Below are 21,054 nucleotides of genomic sequence, written 5' to 3'. Positions count from 1 at the left end.
GAGCCCTAGACCAGACTCCAGAGCAACTTTTTTCCTGATGTCTCCACTGTCATGTGTCATCTTTTATGTCCTAAGATGCTTTGTAGATCTTCTGTTTGTTTTTATGTTTATTTTTAGGATGTTTTTCTGTTAAGTGTTTTGTGTTGTGAAGCAACTGATTGTAGTACTATGCCCAAGACAAATTTCCTCTCAGGGACAATCAAGCGTATTCTATTTTTTTCCAAAAGTGAGACTCCTCAACTCCTCCACCATACTCCACCATAAAAAGGTACTTTTGTTTTTCTTGTGTAACATAAAGGGGGCACAATGACCATAAATGACCCTCGAACCTTCATCACATCAGTTACAGTGAATGTTTGTACATAGTACACAGATGGGGTTAAATGTCTCTCACTGGCCAAGACGGAGCACTGCTGCCACATGCTGAGGATAGACTGAACTGTACAGTTTTTATACAAATGTAGATTTTATGACCCACCTGTGTTTAAAACATTTAAAAGTATTTGGTTGTTTTCTAGAAATCAGTCTTTAGAGGTAAAACTCTCTCTGAAATGTTTTTTAAAAGATCCCATTGCAATTTACATGACAATTTCACAAGCACTTTTGGGGTGTTTTCTGTTCTCCTTTGTTACCTTGTATTTATTTCTCAATGATTTCTTCTTAATCTTTCATAATGACATGAACAATGACGCCCGTTCAAACTTTAGATTACAGTAAAGAAAGGTCATCAAAAAATAAAGAAGGCTCCATTACTTTTGAAATAATATTTTTGTGCCTAGATATGTACCATTGCATAATTTCAAATAATACAAAAGCGCTTAAAGAAAATTATATTAAAAGATGTGAAAACATTATTTAAAGCCATAAATATTTCCTGCCAAAATCAAATTATTGTATAAAAAGCATTTACAGTATATATAATTTACTTACAAACTTCACTAAAAGTGGTTACAGTGTGCGTAGATATTAGTTATTAAAATGCCTTTGTTATTTGTTACCAATTTAAGAGACTCAAAATGCATGTTAATATTAAGAATAGTTAAAAACGGGATGATATAGAGAATTTAGCTCTGAAAATATAAAACTTACCTTATGAATCAAAAAAGATTTACAATATTTTACAGGTTCCTTTCTTTACAATCGAATTAGGTGATAAAATCTTTCCCTTCTACTGTGATTGTAAGTGTTCTTTTAGATACTATGTTATATCTCTGGAAAGTCTTACCATAAGAAACCATAAGAAAATGAGTTAAAGATTTTACAAAAGGTAGGCTATATTTGTTCTTAACGTGCATAGATTTAGAGATAAACAGGTTTGTCGGTATATTTCATGCAATATTTGTAAGTGTAATTCTCTAACTATGTTTGTGATACAATATCTAAAAGGAACAACACATGCCCTATGCCAGTTAAAAAGAGGTACAGGAAAATTCTAGAAATGTATTACACAAGGTGCAATTTTTTTTTAATTCAGAAAGCATTTTCTAATGTTTTTCTTGGTACACTTGCTACTTCTTAAATCAATAACATAATATAAAGAGCATATGTAGAACTAGGAACTTAATATAGTTTTTTCATACCTTTTCATTAATTCTGAAACTGAGCTGTGTTCTTTTGAAAATCATCTGGAATGCCTTTTCAAAGAAAGGATTTACAGGTAAGAAGCCTAATTGTCTTTTTTTAAATGTTTTTTAAGAAGATATTAGCTCTATCGATTCAGTTCTTTAAATAGAGTGACTGGTTCCTCTTAGTGACGCATTCATTATTACATATAATACACTTGTGTGGAGAGAAGTTATGTGCATTGCCAACTCATTTGATTCGCGACAAGAGGTTGGTGTCACTATAACCTACTTCCCTTTTCGCTTTAATCCCATTAATACCCGCGGAAATACTTCTATCGTAATGTATTTATTTTGTTCTGCTAATATTCGCTGCTGAAATTGGTAATAAAAAGTGAGTTTGACTGATGTAGTCCTTACTGTAGACAATATGTAGGCTTCAGTAACTTACTGGTGCAATTTTTCTGAATCCAACAAGACATGAAAGCATGTGACACAGCGATCACATGCTCGAGCGGGTGGAAGCGGAAGGGGAACTCTTGTCTTCCTGCCCCATCCCAAGCCACCCACCTTCGCTCGGATACAGCTACACCGACTGGAGCTGGTAGGATGAAACTGCTGGTTCACTTTTTTTTCTTTTACTAAGACCTAGTTTTAACTTTCGGTGCTGTTAATATCGTGTCTACGCACTCGTTTAGTCTTGTATGAGTCCCTCCTGGGACTGCTCCTCCACCGGGCTGAGCCTTTCTTCCCTATTTAAGCCTCGTTGCCACGCAGAGATGTGATAACTTTTCGTCTTGGTGCACTATTCATTGTCTTTCCTAGAATGTTGCTTTGATACACATAGCCTACGCTGTGTACTGTTAAGTTACGACAGAGTTCGTCACAGTTTTAAACTTGAGATAAAGTGTGTGTTGTGACTTATTTATTTGTTTAAGAGTGGAGTAAAATTTGTTTAGCTAACTCCTCAGGTGCTGCCGAGGCCCCCCCCTGTCCGGCAGCAATGGATCACGGTGGAAGCAGCGAGGGCCCTGGGCCATTCAGAAGACCCTCCAGTCCCTCCAAGGGACACGCACCACAGAGTGGTCAAAGGCCCAAAGTAAAGCTAACTCCTTTCCACAGCTCACCCATAGTCAGCAGTGATGGAGCTCTCCGCAGCAAACGACCAGGAGCCGACTTTGGGAAACTGCTGGCATCCCCTGGCAGCATGGCTCTGGACCCACTGGGTCGGCTGAGTGCTCCACCTGTCAGAGGGAGACTTGATGAGAGCTCAGGGAAACAAACTCCCAGTTCGGGCTCTGTACTGACCACAACAGTAAGTAAAGTTTGTTCACATAGCACTTATCACAGACAGTGGCAAAGGGTTTCACAGGCCAAATAAATACATTATAACAAGTCAATAAAGTCGATAAAAAGCACAATAAGTCACAGTCAATAGGAATACAAATAGGAATTATATATGCATCTTCAGCTGCTTTATGAAGATGTCAGCAGAGGCTGCCACTCTTAAAACATGAGGCAATGCATTCCACAGTCTAGGAGGAGTTCTTCCTGCCACTATAAGGTTTTGGTGCAGCATACAAGCCCTTGTGGGCAGACTTTTCTCAGATATGATTGTAACTGGACTATTTAAGCAAGTTTCATTTAGATTGTTATTTATCTATTATCTGCTATAGCTTTTCCAACATTTTTTTCAACACTTTTGAAACTTTTTCCCCAATGTTTTTTTGTGTTTTCAACACTACATAACACTAAGTTATTATCGTTAGCTTTACAGTTATGTTTGAATTTATGGTTAATAAACCTCATTTATAGAAAATTAAACCAAATGTTTGATTAAGAAAAAACAAAATTAGTAATTATTTATACTGAAAGTAAAAGAGTGTCTGTTGATTGATAAGCAGACTGGAATATGTAAACTTTTACTCAATACTTTTTCAAAACCACTTCTATTTATTTTTTAAATGCTATAAAATTGAATAAGAATATTAATGAAAGTAGAGATTTGTACTTGGCAATGAGCGTTGTTTGGAATCAATCATGTTATTCTGGGTAATTAAAAAGAACATTGAAATAGGAAAATGGGTCAATTTGACCCAAGGACAACATGAGGGTTAAATGTCTCAGATCTCGTTCTGTGTCTTCTCCTGTTGACCAGTGGATACTCAGTGGTAATACGAGAAAGGTTCAGACTGTGTTATATGGTAGAAAATATCTCTGTGCATAGACTGTAAGATTTAAAAAATATATATTTGGAGGAGCACATTGACCTGCTAAAGAACAGAATTTATTTTATATCATATTATTTATTTTGCATTTTAACTTGTGCTTTGCTATCAAAGAAATACATTCTAACATCCTGTGATTGTTTAATTTTCTTCAGACGAAAAGTCTGTGCTTTTGTTGAACTCGTTTGACAATTAATTACTGCACATAGTGTTCACACTTTTATTCTGAAGGATGCATATCCCAAGGGTACGTCCCATAGCACTTAAATTGCGGAGGAGAGAGGCAACAAGCAAATGTGTTTTAGAGGGATGAGACGTCCTTTCTTCTGAAACGTCACATGAATACGTCAGCTGTTTGGGCGGCGTTAGCAACTCCTTCAGCTCCTCGATGATCCCTCCTTGATGCTTGCTCCTTGGAGGTTCAACCGAGGGCCGAGGAGTCAAGAAGCTAACAAATAAGGGTTATGGGATTCAGCCCAGAAGTCAATTTTTGCTAAAGTGTGCACAAAGTTTAAAGGTCCCATGACATGGTGCTCTTTGGATGCTTTTATATAGACCTTAGTGGTCTCTTAATACTGTATCTGAAGTCTCTTTCCCAAAATTCAGCTTTGGTGCAGAATAACAGCCACTAGAGCCAGTCCCACAATGAGCTTTGCCATTTCAAAGTCCGTAGCTATTGAGGAGGAGAGAGGGTGTGGCCCCTGGGGGTATGGCCTTGACCAACTGCCCCTTTGCTCGTTTGAAAGCCATGATGTCTCTCTCTCATGGGTGGCCATTTTCTCTTGGTGGGCAAAATATTTTCTCAAAGGCAGAGCAGGATACCCAGGGCTTGGTCTACAGCTATTACTATTTCTAGCCACTGGGGGACCATAGGTGTCTAACCATAGCATGTTAATATTAAAAAACCTCATAAAGTGTGTTTTTCATGCCATGAGACCTTTTAATATTTTGAGTGCATGGATTGCAAGTTTGAAATTATACTAGGAGTGGATTGTTTTGTACCATCCATTAGCTGATGTATTGTGCAGAAGTTATTTACCTTTTAACAGTTTAAATGGCAAACACTGTGAATCTAAAACTCTACAATGATACACGGGACAATAAGTGAAAGACTGTGGACTCTTGTGAATTTTGAAATTATCAATGTTGGCTCCACATAATCTTACTTTTTATATTGATATACATATATTACACGTATACATTTAAATGTAATAACTGGTTTGGTGTTGCATTGTCCTTTCTCCTTCATTAAATAGATAATGACACATTTTGTTCTTTTATTGCCTCCAAAGCCTGCTGCCAAGAAGGCACCAATGACAAGCACAGAGCTTCATCAAAGCCAGAAAGGAAAAGAGAGGGGCGCCGGCTCCACCTCCGTTAAACCTCAGTCCGGTTAGTTAATCCTTTCTTATGCAAACTTTATCAATTTGGAATCTAACTTATGAACACCTGAAGGAAAACCATTTGCAGAAGAAGAGAGAAAAGTGTGTATACTTCTGTAACAAGCCGTTCCTGCAGTTTACGACTAAAACAGCTGCATAAATATGGATAGTGCATCTTTTTTGAAGTGCAATTAAAGTGGACTGTTTAAAATGTTTGGCAAGGATGTACAGGTATTATGTTTACATAGCAAAAGAGCTATGTGTAGAAATGTGTCCATGCATTATTTCCTGGGTATGACTTTTGGCCTTGACCTAACCTCACGCTGTGTGCTTGTCCTAGCTGTGAAGAGGAAGAAAAGGAAGATGGGAATGTACAACCTGGTCCCCAAGAAGAAGGCCAGGACCCTTAAACAGCAGGAGAAGGCAGGTCCATTGATGAATTTCACTCCGGATTATGCTCGTCATAAATTTAACCATTCATTGCAACAAATGAAAATACAGTTATTCTTGGCGTTGAAGTTGAGCTGGGCAATATACTGTATCAATATTATGTCAATATCGTGATATAAGACTAGATATTATCTTAGATTTTGGATATCGTAATATGGCATAAGTGGTGTCTTTTCCTGGTTTTAAAGGCTGCATTATAGTAAAGTTATGTCATGTCCTGAACTTACCAGACTGTTGTATTATTAGCCTTTACCCACTTAGTCATTATGTCCACATTACTGATGATTATTTATCAAAATCTCCTTGTGGAAATATTTTGTGAAAGCACCAACAGTCAACTCTACAATATTGCATTGATATCAAGGTATTTGATCCAAAATATTGTGAAATCAAAAACCTTTGCGTCCTGTTAGCCATAGTTATTGTTTGCATCATTTATTTAAAAAAAAACAAAAAAAAAACTGACACTCGATCAGTCGACCAATCTATTGTATTGGTCTTACTTGACTGAGATTTCTTTAGTTGATTACCGGTAGTCATTTTAAAAAAATGATTTTTACCACTGAATGATTTATTTCCAAGAAACGTACGAGGGCATCTCTGGTAAACACAAGGTATAAAGTTGTGTTTGGCCAGATTAATTGTTGAGAAACTTCTTTTCATAGATCTACATTTTAAATCAACTAATTGATTAGTCGAAAAATCATGTGATCGACTAAGAATTTCTTTAGGCGAGGACAGCCCTAATGCATTAATGTCATTCCTTTTTTAATCAGAAAGGGGAGCCAGGTCCCAGTGTGGAGAAGAACAGAACTGCAACAGATGAAAAACCAGCGATCCTACCAGAGACTTTGAAGGTCAGAGAACCGACAACTGCCAGGAATGAATCGTTGAGGGAGGTGCAACCTGGAGAAGGCTGCCATGTTGAGTACACAGAGCTGGCATTGGACTGTCTGGACCTGAAAGCTCAGGAAGAACTGCTCCCACCTCCCCTGTCAGGTGACAAGAGCATCCCACCAACTCATTTGGCTTCATAAGATGGATCTAATTCCACTTAAATTCATCATGTCCCCTTTTTTCTTCTACAGAATCCATTTCAGGGTTCTCTATGCAGGAAAAAAACTGCATTTTATAGGTCCCACAGGTCAATTTCTGTGTGTGATGCGTGTTGAAATGATGGAATGTGTGTGTGCAGGTGTAGCAGCGGATGCTGAGCTGACTGAAACAGACCTGGCTGAGGAGTTACCACTGTGCTGCTGTCGTATGGAGACTCCTCACAGCGTAGGCAGTCTGTCCACACTGGATCAGACCTGCATGGCCATGGAGAGCATGGATGGAATGGTAAAGAATCTGAAATAATACTATCAAAGCAAGAATATCCTGATGGTCTTTTCAGAATACGATCTCATATTTTACAAACATAGTTAACTGAAACGTTTTTCTGAAAACATTTAAAGCAAAAAATAGGCCATGCAGTTGCTGAATCCGTCTTCATTTCAGATTGAAAAGGGTCAGTTTAAGAGATTTTTTGAGTTAGCACTCCACCAATCAGATTGGTCATTGAGTCTGACTGCCCGCTTTCCGATTCAACAAGTCAAATCGTGCCAAATGAAGGCCGATAACTCCTGACAAACAACGGCATGGAACACACCGAACAGACTCAAGTCAATGACCTCGCCAGACTTTTAATTTTTTTTTTTTTTGTATTTGTCATTCTGTTATAGAGCGCTTTTTTTTGCAAAGCCTGTCTACCGCTCCATAAACCATGATCATGTCGGATCATGTTCCAGTCAGAGTTATTTGCCGGCACCGCGCAGCCTAGTTTCTAGATGTAGACAGTCACAGAGGACAAAGTAACGTGAGGAAAATTCCAACAAGATAGCAGTTAGACGTCGGTCACAAGGTTTACCAGGAAACGCAACATTTAGTCCCGTCTGTTGTTTTTCAGACAGCAGCAGGGACCAGTGCTAGTTTGTGTCAGTTAGCTCACAGGGCTCTAGAGTGCGACTAACCTATTTTCCTCTAGGTCACACTGGTGCGCCTAATGTCCTTGCATCCGCAAGCAGTTATTAATAGCCTATGTGACTATTAAAAGTTTTGTTGGTTAAAAATCACCAAATAATTGTGATAATTAATCGTTATCTCAATATTGATTAAAATAATCGTAACTATCATTTTGGCCATAATTTTGCAGCCCTAGTACAGTATCATAGTAAGTAATATATGCCTACTCTTTTATCGTCTCCACAGCTGAATCGTTGCCAGAGGCAAGTGGTAAAGCATGAAATGATGCGACCCTCCAACACGGTCCATCTGCTGGTTCTTTGTGAGGACCACCGGGCCGGCATGGTCAAGCACCACTGCTGCCCTGGCTGTGGGCTCTTCTGCAGGGCGGTGAGGGGAAACAAACAACACTGACACTAAATCTGATACTTGACATTTGTACTATACTGTACATTCTTTTGGTTCTATACTTACAGTAGAAATTGTCAGTATTACAGTGGTTATCAATAGGTGGATTCCAAGTAGAACTCAAAACTGAGAACAAATTTGGTCAGCACACAGTCATGGATAACTGTTGTTATAATATGATCCACTATTCCTTATTCTCATTTTTCCCCTCTGCCTTTTGTGGCCTTTTCTTCCCTTCATTGGTCTCTTGTCCTGCTTCTCCTTTGCCTACTCTGTGTTCTTTCAAATTTTCAGTCTTTCAATTTCTCTTTCTTTTAACCTATTTTCCATGTCCATCTCCCTTGCATCTTCTTTTTATTGTCTTCTCTGTGAGTCATGCATGGTTTTAAGAATCTCAAATTGGATTTAGATAAATGTTTGAACTATTTGGCTAAAAGTAATAACTCAGGAAAGGGAACATGTTTCTACTAGACAAAAGTAGTAGAACATTGTTAACATAGTTTAAAGTTATGGATAAATTGTTGAAATAGAAAGCTAAAAAAAGAAGTGGAGTAAGGGTTTAAACTTCTGTCACTCCCAGCAGTAATAATGCCAAATATAGTGAGGCTAAATAAATAAATAAAGTTGAGTTGAGTTAAGGCTAAACATCTCTTCAGTTGAACACATTTGGAACCTGACAGGTAGTGTGAAGTAGCGCTGCACGATATTGGAAAAATCTTACATTGCGATATTTTTCCCCCCTAGAGATACATATTGCAATATGAAAAAAGAAAAAGTAATTTTTAAAAGATGACATAAATAGCTCTACTTGGAAATAATAAATCATTCTTGACTACTGCTTGTAGGGGAGTGCATTTACATAGAAGAAGGATCTTTTCTAATTTTAATTATACTTTCACACGCGCACTAGCAACAAACTCTGTGTATCCAGGAACAATTATATCTGTGGAAAGGACGTTGGATCAGACAGATTTCTGTAGTAGATTAGTGTTACCTTTAAGACAGGTAGCCATGTTGGCAACGTGTGTATGTGACGTTAGCCCGACAGGGTTTGTTACGGGAAGTGTGTAGAAGAGTACAGTAGGCAGCAGCTGCCGCTGACACAGTGATGCGCATAGTTTTGATGGGTATTCAGTGAAGCTCATGCAAATAAGAACTAAATCACCTGATTAATGCAACATAGTCACAATGTCTCCCGGCCATTTCCCCCCGTAGAAAGCTGCTACCAGCCAGGCTAAACTAATATAGTTAGCTTAAAGAAACAAGCAGAAAGCTGCTACCAGCTAGGCTAAATCTAATATAGTTAGCCTAAAGAAACAAGGGGTCTGTCCGTCCCAACTAACGTTACGGTTCAGAGCCACGAGGCTGGAACCGTAACTCTAATCTACTACAGAAGTCTGTGTCTGATCTAACTTAATTTCGACTGATTTAATTGTTCTAGGATACACAGTTTGTTGCTAGTGCAGGTCTGATCAATTTATCAAACTAACGAGCTTGCCCGCTAGTCAACCACAACCTGAAATTTAGACGAAGCAACATGCAGTCACTGCGATTCACGTTAGCCTGGATTGATTATTATATGAATACAATAGTGTCATGCTAGTGAACCAGCGTATTTCTACCAAATTTCCCCTCCAAAATCACTTCAGAAGAGTAACGTTAGTCCCAGCGCTTACTTGCTTTGGTGTTTGTAAAGTATTAAAGTTCAACAGAGAATGGTTCACATTAGAAAAGATCCTTTTTCATTTTGTTCTTCTATGTAGTTCTATGTAGATGCACTTCCCTACAAAATCCCCGCGGTAGTCAAGAATGATTCATTATTTCCAAATAGAGCTATTTGTCATCTTTTAAAAATTACTTTTTCTTTTTTCATATTGCAATTTATATTGCAGGGGGGAAAAAATCGCAATGTAAGATTTTTCCAATATCGTGCAGCCCTAGTTTCCAGCGTTGCGGCTCCAAAAAGAGGGAATCCCTGCTCTAAATCTTTTTTTTTATTTTTTTATTACCCTGACAAGAAAAGAATGTCACTTACTATATATATATATAGTATATTGTAATAAATGTAGTTACTGCAGTTCTTAACCTTAATGCAGTGTTTACCTGTTCCGTCCCACAGGGCACCTTCATGGAGTGCAGGCCGTACGGCAGCATCTCCCACCGATTTCACCGCGACTGCGCTTCCATCTTGAAGGATCTCAGGTTTTGCCCCCACTGCGGAGAGGATGCCAGCGGTGCGAAAGAGGTCACTGTGTCGAGGGCTGATCCGTCTCCCTCTGTCCCCAGATCAAACCCTGGACCACCACTGCCAGCGGTACCCACAGTGGCGACCCTGCCATCAGTACCAACCATGCCTGCTGTTCCGCAGGTACTCAAAGCTAAGAAGACCAGCCAGCCACAGAGGGGCAGAGACGAGAGCCCAAGCAGGTAACACAGGACTGATGTGGCTTATATCATCTCATCTTCTTATACAGAAAACAAAGAGATACCACGTCCATCTTGAAATCACTAAACTCACAACTATTAAAGGATAACTTCAGTTTTATTTGACCAGTTGACTCTGGTCAAATAAAATGTTTACTGCTTTCTTTCCAGGGCTTTGCAATTAATCACAATGTTATCGCAATGTGGACTTCCAAATCGAAGCGGAGCCCACTATTTCATAAAGGCAAAATATGTGTCAAACCTTTCTGAATTAAGTTTTGTGGAGCTGCAGAGATGTCTAGCCTACAAATCATTTATACTGATAAAAAAATAATCTTTGGTACAGATCCTTGCAAAATTTGTTTTGATTTCTTTTACAATATGATACAAAAATGATAATTCCCCCCAATATTGTTAATCATATCGCAATTGCAATATCAGTCAGAATAATCACAATTTGATATTTTCCTCATATCGTTCAGCCCTGTTGCTTTCTCTTTCCAGGTTAAAGAGCGAGGCTGTGTGCGCTGCAGATAGACCACCTAAAGAGTCACTGGAGAGCATCCTGATGGCACTGGATGATGAGAAGTGAGGTTAACCATGAAATATTTTGCATCAGTTTGCAAAAAAAGTACACAGTGAGACCACAGTTTGCACTTCAATATGAATGATTGATTGACACAATTTATTTTATTCAGCCTGAGACCAAAGAAAGTGAAGTACCCCACCAGACAGCTGTACATCTCCGCAAAACAAGGAGAGCTCCAGAAGGTCATTCGTCTCCTTGGTAACTCCAATATATTACTTGACATAAGCTTCAGTTACAATTAAAGCGCTTTGGGGTTACTGACGGATGCCGCTCTACGCAGCCGTGCATTTGTACCACCGTCGGACACAGTGCGCATGGTGGAGTGTGCGCCGTTTGAGATGGTGTATTGCAAATGCTGTACCAAGTGTAGGTGGCGGGCCAAACCATGACCAATGACAAAGGGCTGAGTTCACTAATACTTGACTCAAGACTCTATCTTTAATGGGTCACCAGTTAAACGTTTTGAGCCAATCAGATAATGTACATTCAAGTTACACCCACTTCCTGTATCGATACCGCCCTGCCCCGGGCAGCCCCCATGACCAAACATTTTCTTTTAATTACTTTATTTCTAAGGTCTTAAGATGGCACAGACCGAACTTGAAGTTGATCTGATAAATTCTCTAAGAGGATTTTGTTACAGTACGACATGTGGAAATGGCAAAAATTGCACAAATTTCAAACTTTCTATTTGAAAGTGTGGACTTCCTGTTGGATTTAAGTTATGGCTCCCATGATGTTTTATGTACGTCTTGACATGCCTTCTGTGTTCTAAGTTTTGTTAGTTTAAGTCAAATTTACTGAAGGGGCTACATTTGATTTAACAAAGGAATAATAATTCCTTCAGTTTCAATTGGTCCTTTATTGTTGGCGCTTGAGTCCTAATAACTAAATGTATGTTTTTTTTGGCATTTGTATTATAACACTGATAGACCAAACTTTGTACATTGCAGTTGATGGGAAGGACCCCAACTTTCTGATGGAGGGCCACAACAAAGTCACCCCTCTTCATGCAGCAGCGGCTGAGGGTCACCAGGAGATCTGCCACATGCTAGTCCAGGTGAGGAGACTGGCTTCACTGCAGGTTAAACCTCAGGGCCTGTCTTTATTGAGTGTCTCATAATACAAAAGTCCTAACGAAGGCCAAACATTCTTAGAGTGACATATTTTTGGTTCTACCTTTTTAGCCTTGGATTAAAAGCATTTTAACTCCTCCTAACTATCTCAGCCAATATGTAGGGGAACTCCAGTGCAGTATTGTACAATCCAGTGTGGTTAATAAGTATTAAACACATTGTAATCCATTTAATACCCAATCCAGCTGTAATTTAGACAAGACATTGGTATTAACTTGAAAATACTACACAGATTGAGAAATCCTAACATTCCAATCTATAAAAGAAGTTGTTTGCAAAAAAGTTGAATGACGGGAAGAAAGTATTGATCACAACTAAATTGAAAGTATTTCATACTTTCGTTTTTTTTTTCTTACAGTGGCACCCTAATGACGCTTCCCGTACAAAGACACTAATGTCTCACAGTGTGTAGGTGGGATTCTCCAACACCTTTATTTCCTTCCTCTTGAACCGTGACAGGCATCTTTGCAGTATCTTTTGGATTGTTAAAAACTGCTAAAAATCCACCTGCGTCTCATCGACCAGGTGGATAGCAACTGATTATCCTCAAAAAATTCCAGGTCCATCGCTCCATTTATCTTCCCTTTGATAATTTGGATCTGCTGATAACATGAGAAAAAAGACAGCCCCGTTCCATGATGCTTTCACTGCTGAACTTCACTGTACTGTAGTTATGGTATTTGTAGTCATATCATATCATATGCAGAGCCATTTCTCTTCCAAACATGGTGCGTCGCTATGTTGCTGAAAAGTTGTACTTATTTTTTCTTTACTCTTATGACCCCAAGGATCTACAGGCTTCTCCTAATGTAGTTTAGCAGACTTTAAAAGAGCATTTTTAACAACAAATGTCAATCACAAACATACTGCAAAGTAGCCTGCCAGTTGTTTCCAGAGGAAGGAAATACAGTGAACCCTTGATTTTCACGGGGGTTACGTTCCAAAAAGAACCCATGATAGGCAAAATCTGTGAAGTAGTAACCTTTTTTTTTTTTTTTTTACAATAATTATATGATGAAATACTCCATAATCCATTTAAACTAAAGAACAAAACCTTTTTACAGGCCCAAGCAATTGTTTAACAAATAAAAGTATTGTATAAACGTTTTTTTTTTTACAAATAACTCTACTGTACTGTAAAATAAGAATTTTAATCATCAATACGAACTGAAGGCTTCAAATTGCGGAGATCAGCACCGCAAGTGCCTTTGTTGGTGCAGAAAGTTTTGTCGACATTATGTGTTTTAGAGAAACTGAGAAATTGCAAGATAATTTCAAACTTACATTTGGCAAGCGGTTTTACGTACTTTTAATAACCGCAACGTTATTGACACACAAATAGAGAAGAAGCTGAGAGACTGTTTAGCCAATCAGAATGCAGAACACAATGCACAATTGAAGCAGCAAGACCAAAAAAGGTAAACCGCGATATAGCGAGGGTTCACTTTAAAGGTGTTGGAATGGCCCAGTCAGTCGACAGACCTAAACCTGATCAGACGTTTGTGGAATAAACTGAAGATTAATTCAAAGACTGTGGAAGAATTGGGCCAAAAACCCACTTGCAAACTGTGAGACGGTAGTTTCTTTGTACAGGAAGCCTTGAAGCTGGCATTGGAACAAACTCTTCTCCACCATGTGTGATACATCTTATGTAGCGTGTTTGATATTTTTTCCTGTTATTCAACTTTATTGTAAATAACTTATTTTATGGGTTGGAATGTTGTGATTTCTTTATCAGTGTAGTTTTATTAAGTTAATACCAATTTCTGGTGTAGTTTTCATTTGAATAGCTGGATAGGAAATATGTTTAATGAAAGAAATGTTGACGTGTTGAATACCTATGTCCTTCACTGTATATGCAAGTGGCTATTATATGCATTGGATTGGGCTTACTGGACTTCATACTGTAGGCACACAGCTGGGTCAAATTATCTACTATTTTAAGCCACACAAATGGCTTGTCAGTGTTTACTAACGGCATTGTACAAATGGCTTTTGGTTAGGCCTTTTTATTTGGACATTGTACTTTGCATACTTAACCTAGATAGTTTAGTCATTAAGTGCCTACAAAGATGTTTGTACTTTTAGTACTTGGCTTTAACTTTCAGCATTACTCCTAGGAGGGATTCTGAGACGCCTGATAAATACAGGTGCAGATCCAACAGAAGCATACAGAGTCTGTTAAATGCATTTACCATGCATTGGAAATGGTGACCACATTAAAGTTGTTTTCAAAGATACCACAGTAAGATAAAATAATGAATATGTAAATAACTAAATTTTGACTTTAAGTAACAGTAAAAACTTTACCCTATCTTATTTTGGTAACAAATTCCATCAAAGTGCTTCTTTAGGTGTGAAATGTTAGTTTGTTTTAAATCCGAGAGTGGAAATTCCACTTGAATTTATTTATTATTACTTGAGCTATACTTTCTTTTCTTTAGTCTGGACGAGCAAAATGGATCACATGTTTTAAAGCTGCAGTAGGCACCATGTTTATGGGTAATTTAAGGATTTTTTTTCCCCCTATGTTTTTGTGTCTGACTGATAAGAACAATCTTTGACATTGGTCCAGTATTAAGCAAGATCGCTGCAGTTGGCGGCAGCTAAACAAGCTAAAACATACAAAAACTATTTGGGCAATTTGCTCACCTTCAATTTACGTCCATAAAAATGCTTGTTTTGCTACTGACAGGCTCAGATTCATTTTGTTATGTTGTCTAGCAACATTATGGAAAGGATTTCTAAGGAGGTCGACCTTTCCATTGAAGAGTAAGATCCTTTTACAAAACAAAAAAACAACTACTTTTGGTTGGAACACACCCATAGTTTACTGATTTACATGTGAAAATAGGTTGGCTCTGTACACGCTAAAAGTATTGTTTTTTTCAAATGGAGTCTGGTAGTTTAGCGATAGATAGCTGTTTCTGGTTAAACAAAGGATTTTCTTTTTTTAAAGGTCTATCTCTGTAAGGATAATTTCCAAAAGGTTGTCAGACGCTTAGAATAACATTCTGAGTTTGTCAGTGGCAAAAACAGCACTGTTAGTGGGGAAAAAATGACTATGCACATTTGTCATATAGGATTACATTGCAGCCTGGATTGCGGCAGCTGATCACAGCGTTTTTGTTCAATACTGGACAAATGTCAAAGATTGTTGTTTCCATCAGTCACTTTCATAAAAAAAAAAAAAGTTACCCTTTAACTGTCTTAATAAGCAACTTTGGGATGCTGTGTGCGCTCACTCACATAGGCTGGAGCCAACCTGGAAATGTTTGATGAGGAGCAGAGAACACCATTGATGGCAGCCTGTGAAAACAACCACCTGGACACAGTGAAGTACATGCTGAGAGCTGGAGCAGCTGTCAGTCACAAGGTGGGTCAGCAGCACACACTCAGTCTTTTCGATCATGTCAGTCAGGGTCAACTTGTGCTACCAGCCTTATCTGTCCTCATGTCAGATTCTGCTTCAACATCCATCATTTAGTCCAAACTCACGCTACCAACTGCTGCCACTGCTCAGACCCTTTGTACTAATATTTTTAAATCACATTTTATAGATGCCGTTTTTCTTATGCCACCCCTGTCAGACAGCTGGTTTACAGTGGCATTAGATGAAAGTTGACAAATTGTGTTTGGAATGATTGGCTTTCAAAAAGATAATGTTTTGACTGGTGGGAAACACCCATATATGACCTGCCAACCAGATTAGTTTGCTTATTAATTGAAGGTGCACAAACACAGTTCTAGATCATTCCTGGACACTTTTACCTCGGTCAATATAACAAAATTGATTCACACTTCACTCTTTAACATAAGCTGACCGTCTTTTTAAAAGTACAACATTTCATTAACCTCTAAATCTCTAAGGATAAGCTAGGCTCTAGGCTGGGAGATGAACATATCTAAACTGCTGGACACATTTCTCTTCATTAGTTCTGCTCCAATGTCCTGTTTTCACCAACAAGTAATTGAATTGGAATTAATGTCATAGATCCAGAAGCCAATGAAATTCCTTTTTCTTTGGACTAAACAGCAGCGCCAGTAGCTCAGTGTTGTTCAATGTGAATCATGTTGTCATCCCAGGATATCATGGGTTTCACCTGTTTGCATCTGGCAGCTAAACTGGGACATTATGATATAGTCCATCATCTGCTCTCCAAGGCATCCAAATACATCAACTGTCAGGTAAAACAAACACACACTGCCTCAATTACTAACTGCTGCTGACAGCTAATGTTGTAAAAGTAATAAGATAGCAAACATCTTTGCGCAAGTCTTAAAGCCTGCGTCTGTGCAGGATAATGGGGGGTGGACGCCCATCACCTGGGCCATTGAGTACAAGCACAAGGAGCTGGTCCACCTGCTGTTGGCTAGAGGGGCCGATGTTAACATCAGAGACAAGGTCAATGCACACCGTACACTGTTCACTTTTACAACTGCACCACACATGCAAGCCATGACACTCCGTTTTCACACTTCCTACAGCATTGCAGCTCATTGAGTGTGATCTTGTGGGATGCATTATAGTTTTTACCTCTAAACCTAGAAAAATGTAAGTACAGTAGACTGGGGAACCAGAGGGGAATTGGATTCTGTGTCACCCTGAGGAAGGAAAGAAGTAGACTTCACTTATTTATGTCATAATTAAGATAACATGTATCTCTAGTTGAGACAGGATGGATAGCACAGAATTTCATAACCGTATGATTGTGCTGTATATATAGTTGGCCAATCATTACTATGGTACAATACTGTTTTATTATAAGTAAAACATTTGTTAGGGTATTATCTGAAATATAACAATGCAAAAGCAAAATATGCAGCTTGAAGTGATCAAATAAAACATTTGGCCTCCTACAGTATAGAGCAAAACAGAATTCATGACATTGACCGAATTTCTTGGACCTGTATGAGCAACATTTACAAGCAGGGCTTAGCGATAAGGGACAGTCTAATTGTGAATGTGTTTTTAGACCAATATTGCAATTGCCATTCAGTATGCAATTTAAAAAGAAGTCTGTATTATTCATTATACACAAGCAACATCCAAGTATGACCTATAACGTAGTATGACCGACACAACATTGGATACAGTCAACATATGGTATTGTTGCCCTGTATGGGAAACATGCTGAAGATTGTTGACGTCTACCTCTGCACCGTGGTTGGGGCTAGACTAAGAGCCCAGCTCCGTAACAGGCAAGCTAGCTAAATAGGCCGCCGGCTGCCCGGGCACTAAATTTGTAAAATGTAACCACTTAATGTTTCATTCACACACTTTTGTTACAAATTGAAAAGTTTTAGAAAAGTATAGAAAAATGAATTATTAAGAATATGAAAATGTTATTGCACGATACCCAACAGGTCCAAAGAATGTTATTTACACAGAACAATTCTGGGTCTGCTCCTTGTTCAGGAAGAGAATGTCTGCCTGCACTGGGCGGCACTTTCAGGCTGTGAAGACATCGCCCAGGCTCTACTGGAGGCCCGATGTGACCTCAACGCTGTCAACGTTCACAGTGATTCAGCGCTTCATGTTGCTGCCAGAGAAAACCACCTGGAGTGTGTGATGTGAGTATGTAGTCTGGGAACAGAGTTCATCTGGCTAACATTTACGAAATTCTGGTCCAACAATAGGAAGTTTTTTTTGGAAAATAAATCTTTAATTCACTGAATGAGATGTGCAAAAATTCTGGTCCGCTCGCCATTTCAAAAAACGTAAGACCTTACATTTTCAAAATAGGATGACAAAATGTTTGTCCAGTTTATTTTTGGATCCTGAAGAAGGTTCAGGTCACATCTGGTGGAATCCTGTATCCTTATACTAGCACTAAAAATAATGGATCAGAAACCAACAATGTGGCACCACTGTTTGATTGTACAGAAATATAAGCTTCTCAATTTTGATAGCTTTATTAAGTTTTGTATTCTTAAACTTATTTTTAAATGCGTAAATAACCTAGCTCCAGCCGTACTCTTTCCTTTTGTGAAAAAAAAAAATAGAAGCAGAGTGGCCAGTAGGGGAGCAATGGGTGGCAACTGCATATCAGAGGGGCGCAAAACCCCTTTCGGCTATGTTTTTCAGTAATAGGGAAACATTTTTGGAATGATTTAAAATAAAAACACAAACCAAACTGAAAACATTTAATAGAAATAAGACTATAAGTGAAATACTGGCTGAAAGAAAACCAAACATGTAACCACTGACTCAGTTGTGTTATTTATTTTTTTTAAGATTATTTTTTAGGCCTTTAATGGACAGGACAGCTGAAGATGTGAAAGGGGAGAGAGAGGGGGAGTGACATGCAGAAAAGGGCCACGGGCTGGATTCGAACCCGGGCCGGCTGCGTCGAGGAATAAACCTCTATAGATGGGCACCCGCTCTACCCATTGAGCTATCTGGGTGCCCTCAGTTGTGTTATTTTAATGTATTGTCTGTGCTAGATGTCTGGCTGTTTGCGCATGGCTGCCGGGGTTCCTCCCAGGGTCTCGAAATGGGAGATGAACCTTTGGCAGCCCATGCCCCCCACTATTGTGGTGGGTAAAGGTGAGCAGATATGACTGGCTGGGGGCTTTGGGGCCCAGGCCCCTCACTGCTGGGGAGGGTATAGGTGAGTAGCTGTGAGCGGCTGGGTGCTTTGGGGCCCATGCCCCTCACTATTAGGGAGGGTATAGGTGAGTAGATGTGAGCGGCTGGGTGCTTTGGGGCCCATGTCCCTCACTATTAGGGAGGGTATAGGTGAGTAGATGTGAGTGGCTAGGTGCTTTGGGGCCCAGGCCCCTCAATGTTGGCGAGGGTATAGGTGAGCAGATGTGAGCGGCTGGGTGTTTGGGGTTTGTGCTGTTACGTGATGTGTTGGTTTGTAAAATGTTAATGTAATATATTAGTAAACAATGTATTTACTGCATGACTGTAACTCACACTATGTAGTTTTTCTATAGTTCACTATGTAGATTTTTTTTTTAGAAAGTCCTGACCAGGGACTGGGTTTTCAAATTAGCCTATTGGCTAGAAACGTTTTATGCAACACTATACTATCTGCACTAGAGCCAGACCAATATACCGGCTGGCCAGTATTAGGCATTTCCCGATCTATCGGTATCAGCATTTATAATGGATTTAAAAATATATACATATATGACAAATAAATGATTATGATAAATGAAAACTTAAAAAGTAAATACGGACTGTCAACCATGTTATGAGCGTTGGCTTTGTATAGTTTGTCCACCAGAGGACGCTCCACCATGTCCCTGTTGGCAACAGATTTTCTATTCTGTTCAAAGGACTTTAAATTTCATATCTTAAGTTTATATTTTTATACATTTTATTTATCAGAACTGTAATATATTTTGATGGTCCTCTGTTCTGTTGTGACAATAAAAAAACTTATCATATTATTTCAGTGAGAACTCACAAATACCTAATGTTAGGGAAATATGTATATGTTGGCCAATGTATTAATTAAAATAAATATTTGTATTGGTATCCCCCTTAAAAATCCTTTATCGGTCGGGCTCTAATCTACACATATTGTTTTGGCCTTGACTGTAATAATTATGTATGTAGTAATGTGTGCTGCATTGTCCCTAACAATAAATTGATAATAAAAATATTAAAGGAACAGCAAAAACATAAAAACATCATCCTCAAGGGTACAACAAACATAAACTTACATACATAACGTTCACTCAGCTATAAAGTATATTAGCTCCCACCAAATAGAGTCCAGAAATATCTGAGAGATACTGTTTTTATCTTCAAAGTTCCCATATTCGCCGATCCCTTGACGCACCAGTTTACTGTGATTTAAGATTACATGTGTTCTCTGTGTTATTTAACACATTGCACAACAACCGGTTCTAACCTAGTCACTTCTAACAAAAGCATCCTCCGTATGCAGGTTGTTTCTGTCTCGTGGAGCTGACGTCAACCAGAAGAACAAGGAGGGAGAGACGGCTCTGGACTGCTGCGTCTACGGCTCCAAGGTGTGGACGGCCCTCAACACCAACAAGAAGCTGACAGACGCCAGGAGAGGCAGGGACTGTCATGGAGAAAGAGTGCTCAGCAGGTAGACGACAATGCTGTGAGTGTGTGGTGTATGTTTTGGTTGGGTTCTATAATAATACAAATACGTCTTTTTCAGTATAATAGGTAAATAACTGTATTTGTAACACATATTGCTGCTGTCTGCTCTGATCTTTGTGTGGGTGATTGTTATTTGCGTTGTTCCTCTGTGAGTTCACACATTTATAACCATCTTGAAACACATTGGACACATTGGTGAAACAAAACTGGAATGTGATCAAGCTAAAAAATAATTTAAAAAAGGCTTTTTTAAGGTTACTGTAGATAAAAAGATATATAAACATGTAAAACACAGATGAGTAAATCCACAGATGGTAGAAAGATAACATCACTATAATAAAAAAAACAGGAAAACAAGACACAAAGAAATACATGCAGTACATACGGTATTGTGTATATACAGTGGTTTGAAAAGTGTTTGCCCCCTTCCTCATTTCCTGTTTCTTTGCATGTTTTTCACACTTAAGTGTCTCGGAACATCAAACCAATTTAAACAATAGTCAAGGACAACACAAGTAAACACAAAATGCAATTTGTAAATGAAGGTGTTTATTATTAAAGGTGAAAAAATATCCAAACCATCATGGCCCTGTGTGAAAAGGTGATTGCCCCCCTTGTTAAAACATACTATAAGTGTGGTTGTCCACACCTGAGTTCAATTTCTCTAGCCACACCCAGGCCTGATTATTGCCACACCTGTACACAATCAAGGCATCACTTAAATAGGAGCTGCTTGACACAGTAAGGTCCACCAGAAGATCCTTAAAAGCTACACATCA

The 21,054-nt window shown here is 38.7% G+C and overlaps 1 protein-coding gene across 2 annotated transcripts in view; it reads left to right on the top strand.

Annotated features, from left to right (window-relative positions):
* Positions 1–2,027: 2,027 nt before the first annotated feature.
* The window catches only part of ehmt1a (euchromatic histone-lysine N-methyltransferase 1a), a 29,576-nt gene continuing 10,549 nt past the window's right edge, over positions 2,028–21,054 (top strand). The window contains exons 1-16 of one of the 2 annotated variants that reach the window (XM_034871807.1): positions 2,028–2,166; positions 2,534–2,877; positions 5,083–5,182; positions 5,513–5,595; positions 6,399–6,621; positions 6,818–6,963; positions 7,873–8,016; positions 10,154–10,450; positions 10,961–11,046; positions 11,157–11,245; positions 12,001–12,107; positions 15,437–15,559; positions 16,270–16,371; positions 16,484–16,588; positions 17,603–17,757; positions 20,091–20,258. In XM_034871807.1, coding sequence (XP_034727698.1) covers positions 2,043–2,166; positions 2,534–2,877; positions 5,083–5,182; positions 5,513–5,595; positions 6,399–6,621; positions 6,818–6,963; positions 7,873–8,016; positions 10,154–10,450; positions 10,961–11,046; positions 11,157–11,245; positions 12,001–12,107; positions 15,437–15,559; positions 16,270–16,371; positions 16,484–16,588; positions 17,603–17,757; positions 20,091–20,258 — 2,396 coding nt within the window. In that variant the 5' untranslated portion in view covers positions 2,028–2,042. Of the gene's footprint in view, positions 2,167–2,533; positions 2,878–5,082; positions 5,183–5,512; positions 5,596–6,398; positions 6,622–6,817; positions 6,964–7,872; positions 8,017–10,153; positions 10,462–10,960; positions 11,047–11,156; positions 11,246–12,000; positions 12,108–15,436; positions 15,560–16,269; positions 16,372–16,483; positions 16,589–17,602; positions 17,758–20,090; positions 20,259–21,054 lie in introns of both variants that reach the window. The other variant, XM_034871806.1, reaches the window with a different exon arrangement.

This window comes from Etheostoma cragini, chromosome 5 (assembly GCF_013103735.1).
Source record: "Etheostoma cragini isolate CJK2018 chromosome 5, CSU_Ecrag_1.0, whole genome shotgun sequence".
In the NCBI taxonomy this organism is placed as follows: domain Eukaryota; kingdom Metazoa; phylum Chordata; class Actinopteri; order Perciformes; family Percidae; genus Etheostoma; species Etheostoma cragini.
The sequence above is the reverse complement of the archived record's forward strand: the minus strand, read 5'-3'. Positions and strand labels throughout refer to the sequence as shown.